This window comes from Sphaeramia orbicularis, chromosome 18, assembly GCF_902148855.1.
Source record: "Sphaeramia orbicularis chromosome 18, fSphaOr1.1, whole genome shotgun sequence".
Lineage (NCBI taxonomy): Eukaryota > Metazoa > Chordata > Actinopteri > Kurtiformes > Apogonidae > Sphaeramia > Sphaeramia orbicularis.
In genome coordinates this window covers 5,369,523-5,392,014 of record NC_043974.1, presented here as the reverse complement: position 1 = coordinate 5,392,014, position 22,492 = coordinate 5,369,523, and the positions used below count along the sequence as shown (strand labels likewise).

At 41.7% G+C, this 22,492-nt stretch overlaps 1 protein-coding gene across 1 annotated transcript in view; it reads left to right on the top strand.

Moving 5' to 3' along the window:
• LOC115438720 (FERM domain-containing protein 7) overlaps window positions 1-22,492 on the top strand; it is a 43,510-nt gene that overhangs the window by 10,990 nt on the left and 10,028 nt on the right. Inside the window, exons 2-8 of the mRNA XM_030162504.1 lie at window positions 928-1,032; window positions 1,116-1,158; window positions 5,731-5,809; window positions 7,845-7,942; window positions 10,781-10,895; window positions 15,829-15,976; window positions 16,489-16,584. Coding sequence (XP_030018364.1) covers window positions 928-1,032; window positions 1,116-1,158; window positions 5,731-5,809; window positions 7,845-7,942; window positions 10,781-10,895; window positions 15,829-15,976; window positions 16,489-16,584 — 684 coding nt within the window. The remainder of the gene's footprint in view (window positions 1-927; window positions 1,033-1,115; window positions 1,159-5,730; window positions 5,810-7,844; window positions 7,943-10,780; window positions 10,896-15,828; window positions 15,977-16,488; window positions 16,585-22,492) is intronic.

Here is a 22,492-nt window from a genome sequence, read left to right as displayed (position 1 = left end):
GACTCAGACCTGGGACTAAAGGACTCAGACCTGGGACTTAAGGACTCAGACCAGGGAGTAAAGGACTCAGACCTGGGACTAAAGGACTCAGACCTGGGTTCAGATGTAGGACTAAAAGACTCAGACCTGGGACTAAAGGACTCAGGCCTGGGTTCAGACCAGGGACTAAAAGACTCAGACCTGGGACTAAAGGACTCAGGCCTGGGTTCAGTCCAAAGGCACTGAAGAGGGGACCATTAGAAGGAGAGTTCACCAAATTTGTGTGATCATCACAACCAAGAAACACAGAAAGAACACCCTCAGTTACATATCTGGACCTGAAAACAGGTCTGTGATTTGGACCACGTGGACCTGGATACAGGTCTGTGATCTGGACCACCTGGACCTGGATACAGGTCTGTGATCTGGACCATACTAATAGATTATGAAGTACTAGATGAATTAACACACACTTTTTCAGGTGTTATTTGATGATAATTCTTGTGCCAATGTTCTTTCAGCATCAGAACAAAGCAGATCCTCCACTGGAAGAAGTAAAAATCAACACTAGCTTATAGAAAAATATCCCAGATGAAGCCTGCTTTCACCTTTTATACATTTCTTATTTCATTATAGTCTATTTCATGGAGCAGTTAAAGTGCAGTAAGTGTTTGCCCTGGCCCAGGTTAGTCCTCAGCAGAACCTTTTCCACCCACATCAGTGGATGGATGAAAGGCCTTTGGACCGTTTTAGACATGGACACTGTTCATACATTCATTATACAAATCTGTCTTTATGGGAACTTCGTTAAGAAGGTCATAAAGGAATGGAGCTGCACCCCAGTTTGATGTGGCCCCCAGAGAATCCACATATTTTGGTTTTAAGAATATTTCAATTAAAAATGTCCAATAATCCCTGTCTCTCTTGTCTACTTTAATTTCCTCACAGCAAAAGGTTTTAGGTGGTGAATTCTTCAACAAAGTGTGTGGTCATCTGAAGCTGCTGGAGAAGGAGTATTTTGGACTGGAGTTCAGACATCACAGCGGTAACTATGTAAGAATACAACATCTGACACCAGATCCATGCACAGAACAGCATATTTATATGTTCACTGGTGTAACATGTTTGTCCTGCAGGTGTGGTTAGAGCTGCTGAAGCCACTGGCAAAACAGATTAAATGTAAGTGTCACATTCACCAAATATGGCTCAAATCATTTGAACATCTCACCATTTCTCCAATAAATACATTTCTAAAGGTGTTATTGGCATTAACATTTACACCAGATGTTGGTAAGAACAAATACAATCCACACCTACAAAGAAATCAAACCATAGATGTTCAAAAAATACCTTATGTGTAATAATGTGAAATAACATCAGGGAAAAGCATAGAACACATTAGGGACATAGGTTTGGTCTCAGCATTGGTAGTGACACTAACAACCCCCCCAAAAATATTAGGACATGATAAAAATGTGAATGCTAAATGGTACTACCCTAACCTGGCGACTTCTCTCTGATAATATTAGGCCTGTCTTAGAGTCTTTGTTGTATTTGTCTTATACATATATATAGAAGTATTTGTCTTAGAGAATACTCTTTCAGATGGAACTGATATTGCCACTAAACAGAGCTTCTATATCATGACTTTAATAAGGCTGGAGTCCACCAGGGCCTGGCTTTTCCACCACATAAGGGGATCTGCATTTATAGAAAGAAGATGCTCCTCTAGTTGATCCTGCATCTCCACTTTTTTCACTTGCTAATATCTCCTCCTCCCTGATACAGCGGTAAATGTGGCTCCAGTCCAGTCAGTCGGACTCAGGTGGCGCTCACCAATACCTCCTCCCCTAAGTTGGCTGTACACATAGCTGTGTTCAAGAGAATGGGGTTTGCTGTGGACAACTCAAACTCAGAGATGTCATGAGTCATTCATGTGAAGGCATCGTGGACCACCCAGACTTATGGGCACCAAGGTTATAATAGTTTTGGATTTTTAATTATAGTTTAGTTTTAATTAGTTTTGACTTTTTTTTTTCTCTTATTCAGTTAGTTTTAATTAGTTTTTAGAGCAGGTTTGTTAGTTTTTATTAGTTATCGTTTTTTTCTGAATGCTTAGTTTTAGTTTAGTTTAGTTTAGTTTTAGTATTAGTTTTAGTTATTTCATATATTTTATCTTCCTCATCATCCTATTCAAAGAAATTAGTGAGGCGCGGATATGGGTTACCCTGGACACTTTATTTGGGGGTCGGGTTAGGGCGGCTCATGGACTGAGCAGAGACACAATGTACCGTACAATGTATAAATTCCCTATAGCAGGTTGAGGGGGGGTGCAATCCATACACAACATCACTTACGTGAAACAATGCAAAGATGTGCAAAGCATGAGAGGAGATGCACAAAGCAGCCAGCAGTTAAACCAGATAGAAACATATATAACAGCTAACCAGCAGTTAAAGCAGATAGAAACATATATAAACCAGCTAACCAGCAGTTAAAGCAGACAGAAACATATATAACCAGCTAACCAGCAGTTAAAGCAGATAGGAACATATATAAACCAGCTAACCAGCAGTTAAAGCAGACAGAAACATATATAAACCACTTATAAACATATAGAACCCAGTTCCTCATCAGTAAACCACACCTTAGCAGATCTCTCATCTCTTAATCATCTCCAGTTCCATTATTAGCCAACTTTGCTTCAGTTCAGTTCAGCTAGCTGTAGCTAGTAACATCAAACGTTTTTGAACATTCTAACAGGTTCCATACCTCTGTAATTGGATTAGTTTTCATCCTCCTCTTTTCTCCTCTTCTAAACTGTGCAGTTCAGGGCTTGAAAGGCCTTTTCATGGTGATAAACTCTCCAGTTTTTACCTGGATGCTAGTTCAACACTGACTCTGTCCTTTAGCTCTGCTCTGTCTCTGTCACTCACGCGCACGCACACGGTACGCCAAAAAAAAAAAAAAAAAAAACCTGACCCATGTATCACTACAGTAAATCCCAGACAGGACTGTGCTGCTGTGTCCCAGCTTTAGTCTGTATGTTCCAGGTAGAGTGGGGACCAGAAGACGACTGGAAACCAGCAGTGACCAGACATGACAGACTGTGTAGTGTCGTATGGTGTCACCAGCTCAAACTGCTGGAGCCAAATAAATTAATTTCATATCAATCCGACATTGACAAAGACGAAAACGAAGGGAATTGTATCCATAATTTTTATACGTTTTAGTTAGTTTTGTAAGCTCACGATACAGTTTCAGTTAGTTATCGTTTTTTTTCTTTTAATTAGAGTTTTTATTAATTTCAGTTAACGAAAATGTTTTTTCAATTTTAGTTTTCGTCATTTCATCCATTTTCGTTAACGATAATAACCTTGATGGGCACACAGGTGACACATGAAGGCAGTGTGGGTAATCTGAATAGAAGAATGGCTCGCAAACAAATGGCTCGCAACTGCGAATCAGTTCTTATTGTTCTCTTAAAAGAGACTTGAGTCGTACGCAAACGTCACATCTCTAGAGGTTACAGGTTTGTGGATGGACTGGGACTTGACTCACACCCAGGACCGTGGAGGATATCGGTCTTTCAACTTCAAAGATATAGTCACTCTCTTCAGGTGAGGAAACACGTCCCAGTATGTTGTGCAAAATTATTTTCTGAAACGGAAATTAAAATAAACAAAATATTGGTTGTGACAATTTATACCTCGTCCAGACTTGGTACTGACAAGTCACCACCGTCAATATACAAACCTACGCCCATGGAACAGATAAAGAAACGAAGGTGCAAAAAGGCACGGAAAGTCAATATTATTAGAAAGAAATCCTGCTCCTTGTCAGTGAAAATGAATTTCAGCTGATGGTTCATGAAAAGGTGTCACACTAGAAACAAGTCCTGGTGGGTAAATGCAAAGAGCTCTCTAAGGGCCTGATTTACTAAGATCTCAAATAATGTGCACAAATTAGTTTGTTCATGCTAAATGCATGTGCTATTGATTTGCGTGTCACAGGTGATCAACTCAGATTTCCTGCGCTAATGACAACAGGTCAAAGTCTTAGAGACTGCCCTATTTAAATGAGGATTTTGCATGTGCTACTGGTTGTCCTCATGGAGACAGTCTGCTGTATAAACTGCTGTGGGATACACTAGCCCTACTGGGAACAGTGAGTGGAGTGAACCGTTTGGAGTTTAGTCATAGTAGGTATTGATGACTCCCTCTGTGATTGGACCCAAATCTCCCCCTCGTTCATGTAGAAGTTTTCCAGTGGCATTGTGGGTTGGACATACTTTTAGGAAATCAGGCCCCAAGGCCTTTTCTACCTTGTTACTGTAAAACATCCTGATCCCAATGGTTACAGAAGGATTTCTAAACCTCTGAATGTTCCAGTGAACTCTGTTGGATTCATACTGAACATCATTTCACCATAAAATGGCCATAACCATGGGCTTCTCGCAAGATTTCTGACAAAGGAGTGAAAAGAATTATAAGAAGAGTTGTCCAAGAGCCAAGGACAAGCCACTAGTGGAGACTCTCAGAAAGACAAAAGCCCACTCCCAAATCACCCTTTGGCCCTCCAACCTTACCCCTACCCCTTGAAACAGAGTTCTAAGGGGTAGTGGTGTAAACATTCCTCTCTGAAATGGTCCAACCCTTCCAGACCTGTTTCGTCATCATCAGTCATCGATGTCACTATAAACAGATGTTCTGACTTTATTTGCGACAGAATTCTCCATGTTGTCAGCAGCTGGAACCGTCTCTGTTCCGTGGGCTTTGGACATCTGTTTAAGACCATCAACCGTAAACTGCAGAAATGCGATCTATAACACATTGAAACTGCATTGAACGGATGATCAAATGTGTGTTCACCTCCATCTTCCCAATGATTCAAACAGAATTACGGGAGATTTCTCATACCACTCTGTTTATAGTGTGGTCCTGAAAAATCTCAAACAGCCCTGAAAGAAAATAAAGCGGTTGGAATGGCCCAGCCAATCACCTGCATCCAATCGAATAGAAAATCTGTGAAAGAACTAAAGATCAGACTTCAGAGAAGAGAACCACAGAACCTTCAAGATGTGAAGAATCACCCTCAGTAACACGTGGCAGTAGGTTCTCTACACAGGAAGTATCAGTACGTGTGTTCAGTACTTCATCCCTGTGTTGGAATTCCCCTTGTGGCACTAATATAGTAATATCTTATCTTATCTTATCTTATCTTATCTTATCTTATCTTATCTTATCTTATCTTATCTGTGTCAATCTGTTGAATTACACTGAACTTCACTTTTGAGCTGATTTCTTTGGTTTCTTTGTGTGGATTACATAGGTTATTATTGTTATCCGGTTAAAACTTCATGTCAATAGAATCTTTACAAATATGTTTATTAAGAAAAATGGTGATGTCTTCAATACAATCTATTATATTTTATCTGTTGAATCTGTAAATATCCTTTATTGTCCAGAAACTATGAAAAAGTACAGTTGAAAATCCAGTGATACAAATGAAAGTTCATTCTGTATTAAAGTATTATCATGATTCTTATTGTGCAGTAAAATAATAATATAATTTCCTATCAGTGTTTTGCTATTATTGGATGTTTTCCACTCATTCATGTGCGGGTTGCATGTTTAATGTTGAGCTGATTTGAACTCATTTATATGCAGTTGTTATTTGAATCAACTTCTTTCTTGTGAAATAGTATTCTGTGTGATCATCTGAGCATCCTTTCTTCTCTGTTTCTGTCAGACACCCATGATCTGTTCTTCAGGTTTATAGTCAAGTTTTTCCCCCCGGACCCAGGACAACTAAAGAGAGGCCTCACTAGGTACAGTTAACATCGCACACTATGAGCCTGATTTACTAACATCGCAAATAACGGGCACAAATTTGCTTGCTCACGCTAAAAAATGAGTGTGCTATTGATTTGTGTCACGGGTGATCAATTCAGATTGTCTGCACTGTATTGTCATAGAAGGTACTGATGACTCCTCCTGTGACTGGACCCAGATCAGCCACTAGTTCATGTAGAAGTTCTCCAATGGCATTGTGGGTAGGACATATGTCTGTATTATTTGTTCTTGGGTCATTTCATAAATGTTGATGTGATCAGAACAGAATGGTTCTGTGCGTTTCCTTTGATTGGGTCTAAGCCCCGCCTCCTCAGCCAGTTTATGGTGACGCTGTTCCAGTTCAAATCTGCCTTTAAGACCAGATAAATATCAGAATCAGCCACCGCAACCAATTTCAGGTTTGGTCAATCATGTTACCCACAAACACAATCTGAAAAAGAAAAAGACAGTGACAACAGACATCCCATACAAATACAAGAAAAACAATACATGAGATACTTAAGGGAGGGGGGGGGCTGACATCTGAGGAAGAGGAGGATGATTCTCATAGTCCTCAACCTTCCCCACACAGCCCTACCTGCCATGAATGCTCCGTATTATTTCAGCCTATAGGAGAGACAGAAATCTGAAACACCTGTTAGTGCAGACATCGCTTATTAAATATAATATTATATATAATAATATTAAAAAGGACCCACTATGGGAACATTTTAATTTGGCAAAGTCTGTTTTTAACCCTTACAACCACCTGGGGGCACCAGTGAGGGGGAATTTCTCACTGGAATCCACAAACCTGGCATATGGCATTAAACGTACAAACTGTCATAAATGGTATATCGACTAGATCGGACACCAACGGAAGCAAAGATTAAAGCAACATCTATATCACATTCATAATCCTCAGACACCGAGGACCATATACCTACACCGTAGGACCCACGGAGTGCAGAGCCTCCAAATGACTAGTCTAGAACAGGGCACCAGGTGGGCCTTTAAACAGCACCTTTGGAGGGAAAGGTGTTGGATTAAGAAACTCAATACAGTAACATCCAACAGTCTTAATGAGACACACTAAATACTCACTGTACTTATGTAACACTCATGACTGGTCTTCTGGAAAAGTACTCATACTCATACTCCCTGACGCTTACCCTAACCTAACCCCTTCCTTAATCTGTAACCCTAACCCCACCCCTAACCTTAACTTGACCCTTATCCCCATCCCTAACCATTAACTTTATCCCTAACCCCCACCCCTAACCTTTATCTGATCCTAACTCCAATCCCCACCTCTAACCTTAACCCGAACCTTAACCTATCCTGAATTCTAACCCTGAACCTCAACACACAACACCCCCACTTTTGACCTGAAAAAAAAAACCCACCCACCCACCCACTTACTTGACTTACCTGATACCACAGATCCTGAAACAGTGAATGGTGGATGGTCCTCTTGAACTTCCTTTTAAAACTGTTTATATAGACATCCTATGAGGGGAGGAAAGAAAAGAACTTATGTTTATTTGTGTGTCCCTGCATTTCTATGATTCCCTAACCCTAACCCTTAACGCTGACTCTACCCCTCTAACCCTAACCATACCCCTGACCCTACCCCTTTAACCCTAACCCTAACCCTGACTCTACCCCTCTAACCCTGACTCTTCCCCTCTAACCCTGACTCTACCCCTCTAACCCTGACTCTACCCCTCTAACCCTGACCCTGACTCTTCCCCTCTAACCCTGACTCTACCCCTCTAACCCTGACTCTACCCCTCTAACCCTGACTCTACCCCTCTAACCCTGACCCTGACTCTACCCCTCTAACCCTGACTCTTCCCCTCTAACCCTGACTCTACCCCTCTAACCCTGACTCTTCCCCTCTAACCCTGACCCTACCCCTCTAACTCTAACCCTAACCCTGAAACACCAGAGTCTTTTGGAGCTCATTCCTTCACTGGTGTGCAGCAGCAGTCGTGGAACTGTTTATGATCTCATGGTGTTTGTGTGTAGATATCTTTTTGCCTTACAGATAAAGCAGGACCTGTCGAATGGCGGTCTGACCTGTAATGACAACAGCGCCGCCCTGCTGGTCTCACACATATTGCAGTGTAAGGGGAAATCACTGGTATTTTGCCACTAACAACACAACTAAATATTTAGACTTTTTCACATTTATGGAGGAAAGTTGTGTTTTTTATAACTATAAGATTCTATCATAATAGTAGCTGCTGAAAACATAAACTCATATTTAACAGCTACATTTAATGTGTTATATAAAGTCCTGCAGAATGTTTCTCTGATAAAAATAGGAAATAAAAATAAATTTAAAAAAACCCAACCATATTAACATCAAGTTGACATGTTAAAGACACTGGATCAAACTACATTTTATTGATGATCAAGAAGCTGTGAATCCACTGGTACCAAGACTTTTATGTGACATCTTGTAGTTTTTAAGATACAGACATTTCTGTGTCATGTTTTTATTCACATCAGTGTATTTTTCACAAAAACACCCCTTAGATCACAGGTGTCAAACATGTGGCCCGTGGGCCAAAACTGGCCAAAGGTTCCAAAGCGGCCTGCGGTGCAAAAATGACACTGAAGATATTAACAGTCCAGGGTTTTGAACTGGTTTTAGTTCAGGGGCCACATTCAGCCCAATGTGATCTCAAGTAAAAGAATAAAATAAACAATTAAATGTAAACCTGAAAATGAAGTACAATTTTAACAATATTCTAGTAAATGTTTTGTGCATTTTTAGATCAGATCTGTAAGTTGTTAATAATAATCTGATACATGATATTGTCGAAATAATTTTTATTTTAGGTCCAAACTTCAAAATGTTAACATTATGCCTATTACCAGATATTTGTGTAACACTGTGTGTAATTCACACGTACAAATGATAAGGCAAAAATATTGTTAAAATTGCACATATTTTTCTTCATAAATTTTAGTTTTTTTGGCTATTCACATATATTTAGCGAAAGGACAGTTTCTAAATGTAAATATTTTCATAATTTAGTGTTTTTTATTGCACTAAAACAAAGAGAAAAACTTGGAGTTGTCCTTATTTATAGGTTATTATGCTGTTATTTTAATGGTTTGGCCCGCTTCAGATCAAACTCGGCTGAATGTGGCCCCTGAACGAAAATGAGTTTGACACCCCTGCCTTAGATCATGTCCAGGACACAGTGAATTCATCCAGTCAGTTGTGAATACATCAGAACAAATGCATTACTGAGCTTTAGCTTTGATTATAGCAGGAATGGGCAGACCTGAACCACCTGAACCGACCCCAGATCACAGCACTGCCCCCACAGGCTTGGACTGGAAGCACCAGGCATGATGGGTAATCCCTTCATCTGCCTCTCTGGACCAGGGTCCATGTGGACTCATCAGACCACATGATCTTTTCCATTAAACACAGTCCAGTCTTTATGCGTCTGTCAAACTGGTGGATGTTTAAGAAATGAGAAGAAACTGCATCAGTGAAAGGGTGAAAGACGTTGTTAGAGCTGAAACATGTGAACGGCTGCAGGACGCCTCTGAATCATCTGCTCCGTCCAAACCAGGGGGACAACACCAACCAAATACAGCAGATTTACAACTGAAAACATGCTCTCAGTTCAGACTATGGAGGTCAAAGGGTGGGTGTAGAACCTTATGAAGACCAGCTGATGACCAGGGGGACTCAACGAAGAATCAAGGCTAAAAATCATTTCTATTTAATTTTAGAGGAGAATTACTTTAGTTTATTTGTATCAAGAAATCAAGCAAGAAGTCAATGACATATGCGCCCATCAGCAGTCATTAATCACTAGGGCTGTGGATCAGCAAGAATCTGGCGATACAATACAAATCACAATACTAGGATCACGATATGATATATCACAATATATCATGATACTGTTAAAAAAGCAATTTTTTGTTTCTTTTTTTAAAATGACTATTCCCTTGAAGAACGGAATTACAACAGAAATATGCACAAATACTAAACACATTTTTATTTGATGAGAACAGGATCTAATGTTATACCACAAAGTGTTCCTGTGTTCAAACTGAAATTATGTTTTACAGACATTACAGTTTAAGATCCTGTTCAAATGTTCATATTCTATTAGTTCAGAACTAACATCAGAACATTAGTTTTGTGCAAAGGAACTAACATTTTTTAATAAAAGAGTGTTAAAAAACAATAAATAAAATATAAACAAAAAAGAACAAAAATCCCCAAAAATTAACCTCCACAACATCTGCATTTGAATAAATACCTAAAAATAATACCGAAAAATACCTAAAAATACAGTATTTTTTATATCAATACAGTATTGTGAAATGAAATATCGCGATATATTGCTGAGCCGATATTTTCTTACACCCCTGTTAATCACAGAAAAAGTAATGAAACACAATAAATTTAACATAAATGTACAAATGTATCAGCTAAAGACAATTGGAGAAGGAACAGAATGAAGCCAAAGCTGATCTAGGCCCACCCTTCCCAAACCTTCAGTGTCACATTCTTAACCCAATTAATGTCTTTCTTCATCTATCACGTTAAAATAGATAATAATCAATAACTAGTCAGAGCGCTGTTGTATGGGTTGGATCACCACAGCACAACTATTCAGACAGGAAATAAACAAATAAATAAAGAACTAAACTGCAGGGTATAATACATAAACCCCAAACTGCATATGAACCCATTAAAACCTATCCAATTATACATAAAATAATATGAAAGCAATCAGATTACTCAATCTATTTATATTTATTATATTTTCTGTTATATTTCTTTGGGGTTTGTAGAAGATATGGCTGTATTCAGATAAACTAATAACCTCAATAAACACTAACAAACACACATGTGACCACAGTTGATCATAAACCTGTGTGTTGAGTTTTGTGTGTGTGTGTGTGTGTGTGTGTGTGTGTTACAGCAGAGTTAGGGGACTATGACGAGGAACTGGACTGTCAACATTTAGAGATGAAGCAGTACGTCCCCAACCAGGAGTATCTGGACCACAAGATCATCAAACTGCACAAGAGGCACAGGTACACACACACATACACACACACACACGCACACACACATACACACACACACACACACACACACACACGCACAAACACACACACACAAACACTGACACACACAGACACACACACACACACACACAAACACACAAACAGACACAAACACAGACACACACACACACACACACACACACACACAAACACACGCACTGCATCCACATGCTCTTGTTTGGCGTAGACCTAATCAGTCTCTGCATCTGTTTGTATCTGTCTTTATCTGTCTGTCTGTCTGTATCTGTGTCTGTATCTGTCTGTATCTGTCTGTATCTGTCTGTGTCTGCCTGTATCTGTCTGCATCTGTCTGTGTATGTCTGTATCTGTCTGTCTGTCTGTCTGTATCTGTCTGTCTGTCTGTCTGTCTGTATCCGTCTGTCTGTCTGTATCCGTCTGTCTGTATCTGTTGGTATCTGTCTGTCTGTGTCTGTATCTGTCTGTCTGTCTGTGTCTGTCTGTATCTGTCTGTGTCTGTCTGTATCTGTCTGTATCTGTTGGTATCTGTCTGTCTGTCTATATCTGTCTGTATGTCTGGATCTGTCTGTGTCTGTCTGTTTCTGTCTGTGTCTGTCTGTATCTGTCTGTGTATGTCTGTATCTGTCTGTCTGTCTGTATCTGTCTGTGTCTGTCTGTTTCTGTCTGTGTCTGTCTGTATCTGTCTGTGTATGTCTGTATCTGTCTGTCTGTATATGTCTGTGTCTGCCTGTATCTGTCTGTATCTGTCTGTCTGTATCTGTCTGTGTCTGTCTGTATCTGTCTGTGTATGTCTGTATCTGTCTGTCTGTATCTGTCTGTGTCTGTCTGTCTGTCTGTATCTGTTGGTATCTGTCTGTCTGTCTATATCTGTCTGTATGTCTGGATCTGTCTGTCTGTCTGTGTCTGTCTGTATCTGTCTGTCTGCCTGTTTCTGTCTGTATCTGTCTGTCTGTCTGTATCTGTCTGTATCTGTCTGTGTCTGTCTGTATCTGTCTGTATCTGTCTGTATCTGTCTGTCTGTCTGTATCTGTTGGTATCTGTCTGTCTGTCTGTCTGTCTGTCTATATCTGTCTGTCTGTCTGTCTGGATCTGTCTGTCTGTTTCTGTCTGTGTCTGTATCTGTCTGTATCTGTCTGTATCTGTTGGTATCTGTCTGTCTGTCTGTATCTGTCTGTATCTGTCTGTATCTGTCTGTCTGTCTGTATCTGTCTGTGTCTGTCTGTATCTGTCTGTATCTGTCTGTCTGTATCTGTTGGTATCTGTCTGTCTGTCTGTATCTGTCTGTCTGTCTGTATCTGTCTGTATCTGTCTGTGTCTGTCTGTATCTGTCTGTCTGTCTGTATCTGTTGGTATCTGTCTGTCTGTCTATATCTGTCTGTCTGTCTGTATCTGTCTGTCTGTATCTGGCTGTCTGTATCTGTCTGTCTGTCTGTATCTGTGTCTGTATCTGTCTGTGTCTGTCTGTATCTGTCTGTCTGTATCTGTCTGTCTGTATCTGTCTGTCTGTCTGTATCTGTGTCTGTATCTGTCTGTATCTGTCTGTATCTGTCTGTGTATGTCTGTATCTGTCTGCCTGTATCTGTCTCTGTCTGTCTGTATCTGTCTGTGTCTGTCTGTCTGTATCTGTCGTTCTGTCTGTCTGTATCTGTCCGTCTGTCTGTATCCGTCTGTCTGTATCCGTCTGTCTGTATCTGTTGGTATCTGTCTGTCTGTGTCTGTCTGTATCTGTCTGTATCTGTCTGTCTGCCTGTTTCTGTCTGTATCTGTCTGTGTCTGTCTGTGTCTGTCTGTATCTGTCTGTCTGTCTGTGTCTGTCTGTATCTGTCTGTATCTGTCTGTATCTGTCTGTCTGTCTGTATCTGTTGGTATCTGTCTGTCTATATCTGTCTGTCTGTCTGGATCTGTCTGTCTGTTTCTGTCTGTGTCTGTCTGTATCTGTCTGTATCTGTCTGTATCTGTTGGTATCTGTCTGTCTGTCTGTATCTGTCTGTGTCTGTCTGTATCTGTCTGTCTGTATCTGTTGGTATCTGTCTGTCTGTCTGTATCTGTCTGTGTCTGTCTGTATCTGTCTGTCTGTCTGTATCTGTCTGTCTGTCTATATCTGTCTGTCTGTCTGTCTGTATCTGTCTGTCTGTATCTGTCTGCATCTGTCTGTCTGTCTGTATCGGTCTGTCTGTATCCATCTGTCTGCATCTGTCTGTCGGTCTGTATCTGTCTGTCTGTGTATGTCTGTATCTGTCTGTCTGTATCTGTCTGTGTCTGTCTGTCTGTATATGTCTGTGTCTGTTGGTATCTGTCTGTCTGTCTGTATCTGTTGGTATCTGTCTGTCTATATCTGTCTGTCTACATGTATCTGTCTGTCTGTCTGTCTGTCTGTGTCTGTCTGTATCTGTCTGTATCTGTTGGTATCTGTCTGTCTGTATCTGTCTGTATCTGTCTGTGTCTGTCTGTATCTGTCTGTATCTGTCTGTCTGTCTGTATCTGTTGGTATCTGTCTGTATCTGTTGGTATCTGTCTGTCTGTCTATATCTGTCTGTCTGTATCTGTCTGTCTGTATCTGGCTGTCTGTATCTGTCTGCATCTGTCTGTCTGTCTGTATCGGTCTGTCTGTATCCATCTGTCTGCATCTGTCTGTCGGTCTGTATCTGTCTGTCTGTGTATGTCTGTATCTGTCTGTCTGTATCTGTCTGTCTGTATCTGTCTGTGTCTGTCTGTATATGTCTGTGTCTGTTGGTATCTGTCTGTCTGTCTGTATCTGTTGGTATCTGTCTGTCTATATCTGTCTGTCTACATGTATCTGCCTGTCTGTCTGTCTGTGTCTGTCTGTATCTGTCTGTCTGTCTGTCTGTATCTGTCTGTGTGTCTGTTTGTATCTGTCTGTATCCGTCTGTCTGTATCTGTTGGTATCTGTCTGTCTGTGTCTGTCTGTATCTGTCTGTCTGTCTGTATCTGTCTCTGTATCTGTCTGTCTGTCTGTATCTGTCTGTGTCTGTCTGTATCTGTTGGTATCTGTCTGTCTGTATCTGTTGGTATCTGTCTGTCTATATCTGTCTGTCTGTCTGTCTGTATCTGGCTGTCTGCATCTGTTTGTATCTGTCTGTCTGTCTGTCTGTATCTGTTGGTATTCGTCTGTGTCTGTCTGTATCTGTCTGTCTTTCTGTCTGTATCCATCTGTCTGCATCTGTCTGTCGGTCTGTATCTGTCTGTCTGTGTATGTCTGTGTATGTCTGTGTCTGTCTGTCTGTATATGTCTGTGTCTGTTGGTATCTGCCTGTCTGTCTGTCTGTATCTGTTGGTATCTGTCTGTCTATATCTGTCTGTATCTGTCTGTATCTGTTGGTATCTGTCTGTCTGTATCTGTCTGTATCTGTCTGTATCTGTCTGTGTCTGTCTGTATCTGTTGGTATCTGTCTGTCTGTATCTGTCTGTATCTGTCTGTATCTGTCTGTATCTGTCTGTGTCTGTCTGTATCTGTTGGTATCTGTCTGTCTGTATCTGTCTGTATCTGTCTGTATCTGTCTGTATCTGTCTGTGTCTGTCTGTATCTGTTGGTATCTGTCTGTCTGTCTGTATCTGTCTGTATCTGTCTGTCTGTCTGTATCTGTCTGTATCTGTCTGTGTCTGTCTGTATCTGTCTGTCTGTATCTGTTGGTATCTGTCTGTATCTGTTGGTATCTGTCTGTCTGTTTATATCTGTCTGTCTGTATCTGTCTGTCTGTATCTGGCTGTCTGTATCTGTCTGCATCTGTCTGTCTGTCTGTATCGGCCTGTCTGTATCCATCTGTCTGCATCTGTCTGTCGGTCTGTATCTGTCTGTCTGTGTATGTCTGTATCTGTCTGTCTGTATCTGTCTGTATATGTCTGTGTCTGTTGGTATCTGTCTGTCTGTCTGTATCTGTTGGTATCTGTCTGTCTATATCTGTCTGTCTACATGTATCTGTCTGTCTGTCTGTCTGTGTCTGTCTGTATCTGTCTGTCTGTCTGTCTGTCTGTATCTGTCTGTGTCTGTGTGTCTGTCTGTATCTGTCTGTATCCGTCTGTCTGTATCTGTTGGTATCTGTCTGTCTGTGTCTGTCTGCATCTGTCTCTGTATCTGTCTGTCTGTCTGTCTGTCTGTGTCTGTCTGTATCTGTTGGTATCTGTCTGTCTGTATCTGTTGGTATCTGTCTGTCTATATCTGTCTGTCTGTCTGTCTGTATCTGGCTGTCTGCATCTGTTTGTATCTGTCTGTCTGTCTGTATCTGTTGGTATCCGTCTGTGTCTGTCTGTATCTGTCTGTCTTTCTGTCTGTATCTGTCTGTCTGCATCGGTCTGTCGGTCTTTATCTGTCTGTCTGTGTATGTCTGTATCTGTCTGTGTCTGTCTGTATCTGTCTGTGTCTGTCTTTGTCTGTCTGTATCTGTTGGTATCTGTCTGTCTGTCTGTATGTATCTGTCTGTATCTGTCTGTATCTGTCTGTATCTGTCTATCTGTCTGTGTCTGTCTGTCTATTTGTCTGTGTCTGTCTGTCTGTATCTGTCTGTGTCTGTATCTGTCTGTCTGTATCGTTGCGTATCTGTCTGTCTGTATCTTTGTGTATCTGTCTGTCTGTCTTTGTCTGTCTGTGTCTGTCTGTATCTGTCTGTCTGTATCCATCTGTATCTGTCTGTATCTGTTGGTATCTGTCTGTATCTGTCTGTATTGGTCTGTATCTGTCTGTCTGTATCTGTCTATCTGTCTGTATCTGTCTGTATCTGTCTGTCTGTCTGTATCCGTCTGTCTGTATCTGTCTGTATCTGTCTGTCTGTCTGTGTCTGTCTGTATCTGTCTGTATCTGTCTGTCTGTCTGTATCCGTCTGTCTGTATCTGTCTGTATCTGTCTGTATCTGTCTGTCTGTCTGTATGTGTCTGTCTTTATCTGTCTGTATCTGTCTGTCTTTAGGGGCGTGTCTCCTGCAGACTCAGACATCCACCTGCTGGAAGTCGCCAGGAAACTGGACATGTACGGTATCCGTCCACACCCGGCCCACGACGGTGAGGGCATGAGGATCAACCTGGCAGTAACCCACTCTGGAGTCCTGGTGTTTCAGGTGTGGACGTTATCTACTGTTAAAACATGAACATCTTCCATCAGGAAACCAAAACTCTGAACACATGGAAACAAATGAAAAACCATCCATCAGTGAGTTTCTGGTGTGAGTTTTAGATGATGATCATATATGGATCATATGTGTGTGGTAGAAGAAGAGCAAACTGAAGGAAGCACAGATCAGCCCAAAACTAAGGACATGAACTAATGCTTGTGCTGAATCGTTACATGTTGTTGATATTTGAACTGTAAGGGGAGACTGTCTGCTGTATGGATTTCAGTGACTCCCATACAGTCAGACTTCTGTCCAATCAGGTCCCATTACACTGATGATCCTCATATTTCTCTGCTACTTAGAATCATGCTTTGGGATGAATGCTAATATGCTATTTAATGCTAGCTGCACACATACTAGAGTTTTACAGTTATTAGCCTGAGAATCAACAGAAGCCTTTTACAGATGTTCAAACAGATGTTCTACACGGAGTTCCATGTTTTCTTTGTGTTTTGCAGGGAAACACTAAAATCAACACGTTTAGCTGGGCCAAGATCCGCAAACTGAGCTTCAAGAGGAAACAGTTCCTCATCAAACTACATGACAAAGTTGGGGTAAGGACCTGAACACTACTGAAGACCTGAACACTAAAGACCTGAACACTACTGAAGACCTGAACACTAAAGACCTGAACACTACTGAAGACCTGGACACTAAAGACCTGAACACTACTGAAGACCTGAACACTAAAGACCTGAACACTACTGAAGACCTGGACACTAAAGACCTTAACACTACTGAAGACCTGAACACTGAAGACCTGAACACTACTGAAGACCTGGACACTAAAGACCTGAACACTACTGAAGACCTGAACACTAAAGACCTGAACACTACTGAACACCTGAACACTAAAGACCTGAACACTACTGAAGACCTGAACACTGAAGACCTGAACACTTCTGAAGACCTGAACACTGAAGACCTGAACGCTACTGAAGACCTGAACACTACTGAAGACCTGAACACTGAAGACCTGAACACTACTACAGACCTGAACACTGAAGACTTTAACACTGAAGACCTGAACACTACTAAAGACCTGAACACTGAAGACTTAAACACTGAATACCTGAACACTGAAGACCTGAACATTACTGAAGACCTCAACACCGAAGACCTAAACAATACTGAAGACCTGAACACTACTGAAGACCTGAACACTGAAGACCTGAACACTACTGAAGACCTGAACATTGAAGACCTGAACACTACTAAAGACCTGAACACTAAACACTTTAACACTGAAGACCTGAACACTACTGAAGCCCTGAACACTACCGAAGACCTGAACACTGAAGACCTGAACACTACTGAAGACCTGAACACTAAAGATCTGAACACTACTGAAGACCTGGACACTAAAGACCTGAACACTACTGAACACCTGAACACTAAAGACCTGAACACTACTGAAGACCTGGACACTAAAGACCTGAACACTACTGAAGACCTGAACACTAAAGACCTGAACACTACTGAACACCTGAACACTAAAGACCTGAACACTACTGAAGACCTGAACAATAAAGACCTGAATACTACTGAAGACCTGAACACTAAAGACCTGAACACTACTGAAGACCTGAACACTTAAGACCTGAACACTACTGAAGACCTGGACACTAAAGACCTTAACACTACTGAAGACCTGAACACTGCTGAAGACCTGGACACTGAGGACCTGAACACTACTAAAGACCTTAACACTACTGAAGACCTGGACACTAAAGACCTTAACACTACTGAAGACCTGAACACTGCTGAAGACCTGGACACTGAGGACCTGAACACTACTAAAGACCTTAACACTACTGAAGACCTGTACACTACTAAAGACCTGAACACTGAAGACCTGAACACTACTGAAGACCTGAACACTGAAGACCTGAACACTACTGAAGACCTGAACACTAAAGACCTGAACACTACTGAAGACCTGAACACTAAAGACCTGAACACTATTGAAGACCTGGACACTAAAGACCTGAACACCACTGAAGACCTGAACACTAAAGACCTGAACACTACTGAAGACCTGAACACTAAAGACCTGAACACTACTGAAGACCTGGACACTAAAGACCTTAACACTACTGAAGACCTGAACACTGAAGACCTGACCACTTCTGAAGACCTGAACACTGAAGACCTGAACGCTACTGAAGACCTAAACACTACTGAAGACCTGAACACTGAAGACCTGAACACTACTACAGACCTGAACACTGAAGACTTTAACACTGAAGACCTGAACACTACTAAAGACCTGAACACTGAAGACTTAAACACTGAATACCTGAACACTGAAGACCTGAACATTACTGAAGACCTCAACACCGAAGACCTAAACAATACTGAAGACCTGAACACTACTGAAGACCTGAACACTGAAGACCTGAACACTACTGAAGACCTGAACATTGAAGACCTGAACACTACTGAAGACCTGAACACTACTAAAGACCTGAACACTAAACACTTTAACACTGAAGACCTGAACACTACTGAAGCCCTGAACACTACTGAAGACCTGAACACTGAAGACCTGAACACTACTGAAGACCTGAACACTAAAGACCTGAACACTACTGAAGACCTGAACACTAAAGACCTGAACACTACTGAAGACCTGGACACTAAAGACCTGAACACTACTGAAGACCTGAACACTAAAGACCTGAACACTACTGAACACCTGAACACTAAAGACCTGAACACTACAGAAGACCTGGACACTAAAGACCTGAACACTACTGAAGACCTGAACACTAAAGACCTGAACACTACTGAACACCTGAACACTAAAGACCTGAACAATACTGAAGACCTGAACAATAAAGACCTGAATACTACTGAAGACCTGAACACTTAAGACCTGAACACTACTGAAGACCTGGACACTAAAGACCTGAACACTACTGAAGACCTGAACACTGCTGAAGACCTGGACACTGAGGACCTGAACACTACTAAAGACCTTAACACTACTGAAGACCTGAACACTGAAGACCTGTACACTACTAAAGACCTGAACACTGAAGACCTGAACACTACTGAAGACCTGAACACTAAAGACCTGAACACTACTGAAGACCTGGACACTAAAGACCTGAACACTACTGAAGACCTGAACACTAAAGACCTGAACACTACTGAAGACCTGGACACTAAAGACCTGAACACTACTGAAGACCTGAACACTAAAGACCTGAACACTACTGAACACCTGAACACTAAAGACCTGAACACTACTGAAGACCTGAACACTAAAGACCTGAACACTACTGAAGACCTGAACACTAAAGACCTGAACACTACTGAAGACCTGAACACTTAAGACCTGAACACTACTGAAGACCTGGACCCTAAAGACCTTAACACTACTGAAGACCTGAACACTGCTGAAGACCTGGACACTGAGGACCTGAACACTACTAAAGACCTTAACACTACTGAAGACCTGTACACTACTAAAGACCTGAACACTGAAGACCTGAACACTACTGAAGACCTGAACACTGAAGACCTGAACACTACTGAAGACCTGAACACTAAAGACCTGAACACTACTGAAGACCTGAACACTAAAGACCTGAACACTATTGAAGACCTGGACACTAAAGACCTGAACACTACTGAAGACCTGAACACTAAAGACCTGAACACTACTGAAGACCTGAACACTAAAGACCTGAACACTACTGAAGACCTGGACACTAAAGACCTTAACACTACTGAAGACCTGAACACTGAAGACCTGAACACTGAAGACCTGAACGCTACTGAAGACCTGAACACTACTGAAGACCTGAACACTGAAGACCTGAACACTACTACAGACCTGAACACTGAAGACTTTAACACTGAAGACCTGAACACTACTAAAGACCTGAACACTGAAGACTTAAACACTGAATACCTGAACACTGAAGACCTGAACATTACTGAAGACCTCAACACCGAAGACCTAAACAATACTGAAGACCTGAACACTACTGAAGACCTGAACACTGAAGACCTGAACACTACTGAAGACCTGAACATTGAAGACCTGAACACTACTGAAGACCTGAACACTACTAAAGACCTGAACACTAAACACTTTAACACTGAAGACCTGAACACTACTGAAGCCCTGAACACTACTGAAGACCTGAACACTGAAGACCTGAACACTACTGAAGACCTGAACACAGACCTGAACACTACTGAAGACCTGAATACTACTGAAGACCTGAACACTACTGAAGACCTGAACACCACTAAAGACCTGAACACTATTGAAGACCTGAATACTACTGAAGACCTGAACACAGACCTGAACACTACTGAAGACCTGAACACTACTGAAGACCTGAACACTACTAAAGACCTGAACACTACGGAACACCTGAACACTACTAAAGACCTGGGGCCTCATGTATAGACTTGCGTGGATTTCAGACTGAAACCTGGTGTACGCCCAAATCCAGAAAAGTCCGAACGCATAAAAAAATCCAGATGTATAAAACTAAGCGTACGCCTGAATCCAAGTACACTTCCTTTATTCATCCCAATCAGCGTGGAATTGAGTGCATATGTTGGAGTACCTGACTCCTCCCTCTCCACACCCACATTTAAATATGCAAATCAGTATAAACGGGGTCTGCAGGTGGGGTTCCCTCTGGGATTCCCCTGTCTGCAGGATCAGATGATGACGTCAAGGTGGACGCGAAGCGGAGGCCGAAACAGGCGGAAGAAGAAAAGAGACGAACTGAGACTGTTTGAGCAGAAAGTTGACGATATTGTGGGTGACACTGTTCTCACAGGGCTGACGCGGATCACCCCCAAGGTAAATATATATTTAGTATTAGTGTAACTCACACATTAGTTCATTCTACGGGTCATACATAGTCTGATCACAGCTAAAGTAGATAAAGGTTCATGTGTAAGCATGACAGGAAATCAAAGAGGAAATCATAGACTTTGACTCCTGTTTAATCACTCAAATTATTATTGTCCAACAATGACACAGAAGACGCAGTATCATCCTCCTGTCACAGAGGCTTCTGTTGACTCAGTCGCTCATTGACTCCGCCGACTGTCCTCATGATGTTCTCTTGTGACTCGGGTCAGCACGGACCCATGCTGGTCGGACAGACATCAGCAGTGGGCTGTGGCGGACCGGAGGACCGGCTAACACCGAGGAGTCAACAGAAGCCTCTGTGACAGGAGGATGATACTGGGTCTTCTGTGTCATTGTTGGAAAATAATAATTTGAGTGATTAAACATGAGTCAAAGTCTTTGATTTCCTCTTTGATATCCTGACATGACTACGCATGAACCTTTATCTAGTTTGGCTGTGATCAGACTGCTGTATGACCCGTAGAATGAACTAATGTGTGAGATACACAAATACTAAATATATATTTATCTTGGGGGTGATCCGCATCAGCCCTGTAAGAAAAGTGTCACAATATCGGCGACTCTTTCCTCAAACAGTCTCAGTTCATCTCTTTTCTCCTTCCGCCTGTTTCGGCCTCCGCTTCGCATCCACCTTGACGTCATCGTCTGATCCTGCAGACAGGGGAATCCCAGAGGGAATCCCACCTGCAGACCCCGTTGATACTAATTTGCATATTTTAATGTGGGCGTGGAGAGGGAGGAGTCAGGTAGTCCAACATATACGCTCAGTTCCTCGCTGATTGGGATGAATAAAGGAAGTGTACTTGGATTCGGGCGTACGCACAGTTTTATACATCTGGATTTTTTTATGCGTTCGGACTTTTCTGGATTTGGGTGTACGCCAGGTTTCAGTATGAAATCCACGCAAGTCTTTATACATGAGGCCCCTGGACACTACTGAAGACCTGAACACAGACCTGAACACTACTGAAGACCTGAATACAGACCTGAACACTACTGAAGACCTGAATACAGACCTGAACACTACTGAAGACCTGGACACTACTGAAGACCTGAATACAGACCTGAACACTACTGAAGACCTGGACACTACTGAAGACCTGAATACAGACCTGAACACTACTGAAGACCTGGACACTACTGAAGACCTGAATACAGACCTGAACACTACTGAAGACCTGAATACAGACCTGAACACTACTGAAGACCTGGACACTACTGAAGACCTGAATACAGACCTGAACACTACTGAAGACCTGGACACTACTGAAGACCTGAATACAGACCTGAACACTACTGAAGACCTGAACACTACTGAAGACCTGAATACTACTGAAGACCTGAATACTACTGAAGACCTGAACACTACTGAAGACCTGAACACAGACCTGAACACTACTGAAGACCTGAACACAGATGTGAACACTACTGAAGACCTGAACACTTCTGAACACCTGAACACAGATGTGAACACTACTGAAGACCTGAACACTACTGAAGACCTGAACACTACTGAACACCTGAACACAGATGTGAACACTACTGAACACCTG